General features: G+C 48.1%; 1 protein-coding gene across 12 annotated transcripts in view; it reads right to left on the bottom strand.

Annotated features, from left to right (window-relative positions):
• Positions 1-3,309: 3,309 nt before the first annotated feature.
• Spats2l (spermatogenesis associated serine rich 2 like) overlaps positions 3,310-6,000 on the bottom strand; it is a 170,311-nt gene continuing 167,620 nt past the window's right edge. For 10 of the 12 annotated variants that reach the window (XM_036173203.1, XM_036173204.1, XM_036173211.1 and 7 more), the window contains 2 exons: positions 5,300-5,520; positions 3,310-3,993 (listed from right to left, as the gene is read on the bottom strand). In XM_036173203.1, the coding sequence (XP_036029096.1) occupies positions 3,595-3,993; positions 5,300-5,520 (620 nt within the window). In that variant the 3' untranslated portion in view covers positions 3,310-3,594. The remainder of the gene's footprint in view (positions 3,994-5,299; positions 5,521-6,000) is intronic. The other 2 variants (XM_036173202.1, XM_036173207.1) reach the window with 1 other exon arrangement.

Raw genomic sequence — 6,000 nt, 5'->3', positions numbered from 1 at the left:
TTTTATGGGTTGAGATGTTGGAGCATGCAGGAGCTCTGTTTTTGTATCACTACCTTTGCTTCCTGGGGCGATTAGGTATTTACTCTGAATGGGGGAGAAAAAAAAAATCCTATTACATTATTTCATGAGCTGTCACTAGAATGTTGGCTGAGAAGCAAAGCGTTTACTCTTGCTAGACACACGAGGGCAGCACAAGCAGCCAGCCAGCAAAGCAGGCAACGTGTAAAGGGTCTGAGGGACAAGGCTGTGTCAAGGGCAGTGAGGAATCCAGACCACTCTGTAACAGCTGGGGACCAGCCTGGTTTCCTGGTCCTCACTGCAAACGGGTATAGGAAACTTTGGTCTCCGTTTCTGGTGATTTAATCAAGATTGAGGTTGAAATCTAGGCTTTTAGAGAAATCAGAATTCTCAAGTCTGTTACTTTAACACAGACTTTTGGCTGGTAACTTTCCCCAGTAACTTTATTTGAGAATGCTCCTCTGAGAATGTTTAATTAGGATCCCCATTTCTGAGGTGAACGGAATCTCTGTAACCTGAGCTTTACACTGGGACTTGTGTTGCTAGTTTCTTCCCCTAAACCGAGCCTTTCCTGAGGGTGAATTTCTTAGTGGTTAAACACACCGTGCACAGGCAACATTCTCATGGCCAGAGTAGGAATGTGCAGATTCTCCAGTGAAGTGTAAATCTGGAATGTCATTGGGCACCCAACAGGGAGTTTGGATTTCAGAGTCTGGATGGGAGAGCTATGTGGTGCATTGTAGGTGAGTTTTGAAGTTATGTACACATTCTGAGTATTAAATAGTTCTGACCTCTAGCAGAGAGGTGTTAAAGAGAAGGCTCTACTCTGACTTAGAAATTATGTATGTTAAGTGGAAAATCAGTGTTCATAGCTCTTGGCTTTATAAAAGGAGTTTAGCACTCTCTATTGAGAATGGCAGAATTGGGCTGGAGGATGGCTCAGTCAGTAAAGTGTTCGCCATTCAAGCACAGAGACCTGACTTTGATGCCAATAACCCACATAAAAAGCTGGGCATGCATTGGCAATCCCAGTGCTGGGGAGGCAGACAAAGGTGGATCCCTGGGACTCACTGGCCAGCCTAATTAGGGAGCCTCAGGCCAGTGAGAGACCCTACCTCAAAGAAGAAAAACCAAACCAAACTAAGGTGGCTATCCCAAGGATAAACAATACCAGAGCTTGTCCTCTGGTGTCTTTGTACACACACACACACACACACACACACACACACACACACACACACACACAGTGAAAAACAGAAGAATATGACCCAGATCCATAGGATTAAACAAATGGTTCCACCAGAGGTGAAGAAATGTGATAGAGTATTTATTTCAAAGACCTGACATTGGTCTAAAACAACTAATTACCACTTCAAAATGCAAATTTGAAAATCCTCACACTGCCAGAGTCTAAGGCAAAAATCTAGGGGACAACGTAATCAGGTCGGAACACTTCTTAGCATTCTTTAGTTTCTTCCCAGTGACCTGGGAGTGTCTGTTATGCACTCAGGAATGTGTCTGAGCTTTCTGAACTCCAGGGCAACTTGAGGGAGTGGGGCAGGGGTAAGAGTGGCTGGCTGGAACTCTCAAAAGGGGGCTGGTTTTTCACCCGGCATGTCCATTTTCTTTCCCTTTGTAAGAGTTATCTGCCTCCATCTTCACAGCCATCATATTTAAACTGACATTTGTCGGGGGCTGGGCAAGATCTTGCTACACAAAACTTGTGTAAAATCCTCCTGCTTTGTAAGCTTTAAAGTCGGGGCCTCACATGGGGTAAACAGAGACTGTGGGGCCAAGCATTCATCTTTCTTATTTGAATCAGTTCCTCTTCCTTCCTTCCTGGAATGTGGCTTGACATTTTGGATTCCTACTAAATCTCTGGGTATACTCAGAGACCTCAAAAAGCTCTGGAGAGAGCAAACACCCTCCTGGACTTGGCAGAAGAAGAAATGGATGCTTGTGTGGCTTGAAGGCTCAGCTGTTGAAGGGAAGAGAACCAGTGAACCTGGGCTGCCAGGAAAAAAAAAATCTCAAGGCAGAGTTGCGGAGTTGAAATGGCGCATTTGCACTTGAAAGTAGCTAGCAAAGGAAGCCCTACAGTCAAAAGAGGGGAACTGGGGCTTTGGCTTTGGGGGTACTCTGTGTCCATTCTCTGTTTCTGAGGTCACGGTAGCTCTACATAGCCACTGCTTCTGGGGAAGCCCCACTTCAGTGTCAGGGATGGGCTCTGATTTGTTGATGCTAACTAATATGCTAACTAGTTTGTTCTAGTAACTAGTTTTCCTCATGGATGACCTACAATCACGTCTGTAAGTCATGGCATTCCAGAGTTCTGATGTGACTTCTGACAAGACACTTGCCCCACACAGAAGCCATGGAGAGAGCTCAGGAAGTTGGTCATCATGCTGAGCTGGGAACTTCGCTTCTGCCCCACAAGCCCCTCTCTAGACCTGGCTCTTAGAAAACCCGCCCAGCAGCAGCTCCGCCCCTGGAGCCGCTCAAGACCAGGCCTACAGGGTATTTAAGCCCTGGTCCATAGACTTGCCACGTGATTTCTTCTTCCCCCTAGATCACCGGGGGATGCTTTGCTCTTTAAATCTGGACTTTTAATTCGGCTTGAATTGGTTTACTGTGCAGGTAGGGGGATTTCAAAATACTTATCAGTGATCATCATTCTGAATATAGTGTGAGCATATGGAGGACAGAATTCAGAATTAAGAGAAAGGACTGGGAATCAAGATCCAATTGGACCCAAGCATGTTTAAATTCTGGACTTTGGATAATGAACCAATAATCTCTATTGTTAAGGCGAGGCTGAAGTAAAAATCTTGTTCCACGGTTTCCAACTACCATGTGGCATCCACGATGACTGGGTGTGTAGCACCTATCTGTATGCTACCTAGCTGAGGGAGTAGCGTTGTCTCCTGGGAGTTCCTGTTTCAAAGGAAACAGCCCGTATACATAGAGCTTGGCACCACACTTCCTGTCTTTAACTTTGTTGCAAAAGCGCTGCAAAGAACAACCGCATCGATAAAAGAAACAAGCCAGGCGTCAAATGCAGCATATTTTAATTTGTTTCAAATAAAGCAATATATGTTTATATATATATTTATATATATAGATTTCAGAAAAACACCGGATGTTAATTTCTACAAAAGCACATGTGTCTTCAGCAGATCACGTTTGTCTGATGTCTCAACACTAACTCTCTAAAGACAACCAACGGATGGACGCCACAGCTACAACACAGGTTGCTGCTGACTGAGCCTCTGATCTTCAGCCACATCTTGATTTTTTTTTTTTTTTTTTTTCTTCCTAACAACGGGTAAATACTGCCTGGCTAAAATGATGCGAAGTCTGGATGAGGAGAAGCGACAACAGGTCAAGCAGAGCCATGGGAGTCACGAAGCAAGCTAGAGCAGACTATTGGGATTAGTAAACATGATTGAGCGAGGGAACGACACCGACATACGGGGCTCGTATATTCCGATGGACTCTCTTTTGGCAGCGAATTGGGTCAGCACCTCAGGCCGGGGAAGCGAAACCAGGCCAAAACCTGATCCTTTCTCTCCCAGCTCAGGCCACCAACGTCACAGCGGGGACCGAGAGAACCGTGGCCTCTGTGGAAACTTCTATTCTCGTGGGGCAAAGATTGCACTGTGAACCCCTACCCACATGACCGCGGAAAGGCCTGGCTTCTGAGCTGTCTGCCGCGTGCTGCCGTCGGCGGGGCTTTTCGGAATGGGTCGGGGCGTCGGGGGCCTTGGTCCCCGAGGAGGAGGCCTCCTGGGTTTTGCCCCCGCCTTTGTTTTTGGGACGGAAGCCGTTGTGCGGCGGTCTTCTGTGTTCATGGCGGCTGTTGCTCTTCACCATGGGCTCAGCTTCGTTCCCACCGCCCTGGGACTTGGCTGGACCATTTAGCCGGTTGTGATACTGTGGATTAAACCTTCGCCTTTGGCTAGAAGGTCCATTCTGCTAAGAGGAGAAAGGAAGTAAGTGTCTGAAGCCGACAAGCCACAGCAGACCCCAGTAGGTAGCAGGAAAACCGACTCCCTAAATCGCAGATAAAAGTTTTTCCAACAGCATGCAAACAAGCAACGTTGACATAATTCTTTAATCTAGCACCACTTATAAATGGAACTGGGAGAAAATTACTTCAAAAAATCTTCAAAGAGACGATGGGGAGGAGGGTGGGGGGAGTGCCGATTCTGGCTGGATGTCTCCTTGGTCTCACTGACCCCTCATTCTGCGGGATGATGTGGGACCCCTAACAGTTACTCTGAAACACAGGGCCCGCCCTTCCGGACTGCTCTTCACTGTTTTGCTTAGATATATCCTGTGCATTTACACGGTGCTCCCTGTCACGAAGCCACTCGGGACCACAGAAATGCCTGGCAGTGTCAACCGGTCATCTGCTAGCGAGCCAGTGGTTTGAAATACAGAAAAAGAAAGTTGCAGAGATCATAAAAGCAGTCTTTGTCGTATGCTCAACACCCATGTCACGGAATCCTATTTCTCCTTCATTTCATAACCACAGGCTACTAAGTCTCTCTCAGAAACCGGGCAGGTGGAAGATTGTTCTTTGAAAAGTCCTGTTTTTTTTTTTTTTTTTTTTTTGCGGGGTGGAGGTGGGGCGTGAGGGTTGTTTTTTTGAGACAGGGTTTCTCTGTGCAACAGTCCTGTCCTGGAACTTCCTCTGTAGACCAGGCTGGCCCCAAACTCACAGAGATCCGCCTGCCTCTGCCTCCTGAGTGCTGGGATTAAGGCGTGCGCCGCCACCACCGCTCAGAGACAGAAAAGTTGTATCTTTAGAGGCCAAGAATGAATCAAGTCAGTTTGAAATGTGTGTGCTTTACTGAAACTCCAAGACAAGTTTGCCTGCCTTTGATCTGTTACTGATTCTCCAAACCTAAGTAGGAACTTTTTTTTTTTTTAATCCTAAATAAGAACAAGCACCACTTTTCCTCTCCTCAGTGGTTTCAGGGGGTCTGTCGGGGACCTGGAGGTGCTGGCGAGAGGGGTATGAGGGGACCTGTCTCCATGGTGAACGAGGTAATGTGGTGGTGGGGCACACAAAGGCACGGGCCTATGCGGTGTGGCTGGATGAGGCCAGGCAGGAGTGCTGCTGGAGCAGGGGGGGAGCCTGGGCAGGACCACTAGCTCAGTGGCTAGAAGCTGTTACTGTCTTCCTCTGGAAACGGATGGAGGTTCCCTTGCGGGCACACGGGTATCTGCTGAGTCCCTGCACGCCACGCCCCGAGGCCCTCCCAAAGCGGCTTACCTGCTTGTTAGCCGGCATGGTCTGGTGACAAGCATCGGCAGTGCTGGGAAGACCGCTCACCATTTTGGGGTTTGCCGCTTTCCCCTCGGAGGGCTTGTGGTGGTTGGATGGTTTCCGGGCAAAGTTCCCCTGTTTCCCGGAAGTGGCTGCATGCGCGTTGAGCAGAGGCAGCAGGTTGCTGCACGGGGTTCTGGAGGAGTAGTTGTTCTTTGGATGCGTGACTGCAAGGTGGAACGGTTTGGTGTTAGGGGCCGTGCCAAGAGAACTGGTGCCCGAGAAGCCATTAGAAAGTGCTAGAGGAGGAAGAAATTGGCAGGAGCTCCGAACAAACATTAAGGGCCACTCTCTAAGGTGAAGGCGTTTGAAAGGACACCTCGGTGCTTAGAGACCACCACATTTCTCCTGTGAGACTCCACGATGAGAGGCATTTGCAGGAACAAAGAGATATCTGAGCGACTTAAAGATTATTCTTTAGGTCAAGAACCACCACTGACAGGGAGATAATGATACTGATGTTCCTTCTCTGGCTCCTCCCTAAATGGATTCTGCCTCTTAGATCCTCCATTACTCGACCCATTCACACTGCCCTTAGCAGGTGGTTCTATATACTATTCAGTGCTGCAGACACGTAAGGACAGAGAGGCTGACAGAGCCCTGTGTTCTGAGAGCATGGGCGTGGGTGGATATTATGGGTTAGGAAT

This window comes from Onychomys torridus, chromosome 23, assembly GCF_903995425.1.
Source record: "Onychomys torridus chromosome 23, mOncTor1.1, whole genome shotgun sequence".
In the NCBI taxonomy this organism is placed as follows: Eukaryota; Metazoa; Chordata; class Mammalia; order Rodentia; family Cricetidae; genus Onychomys; species Onychomys torridus.
The sequence above is the reverse complement of the archived record's forward strand: the minus strand, read 5'-3'. Positions and strand labels throughout refer to the sequence as shown.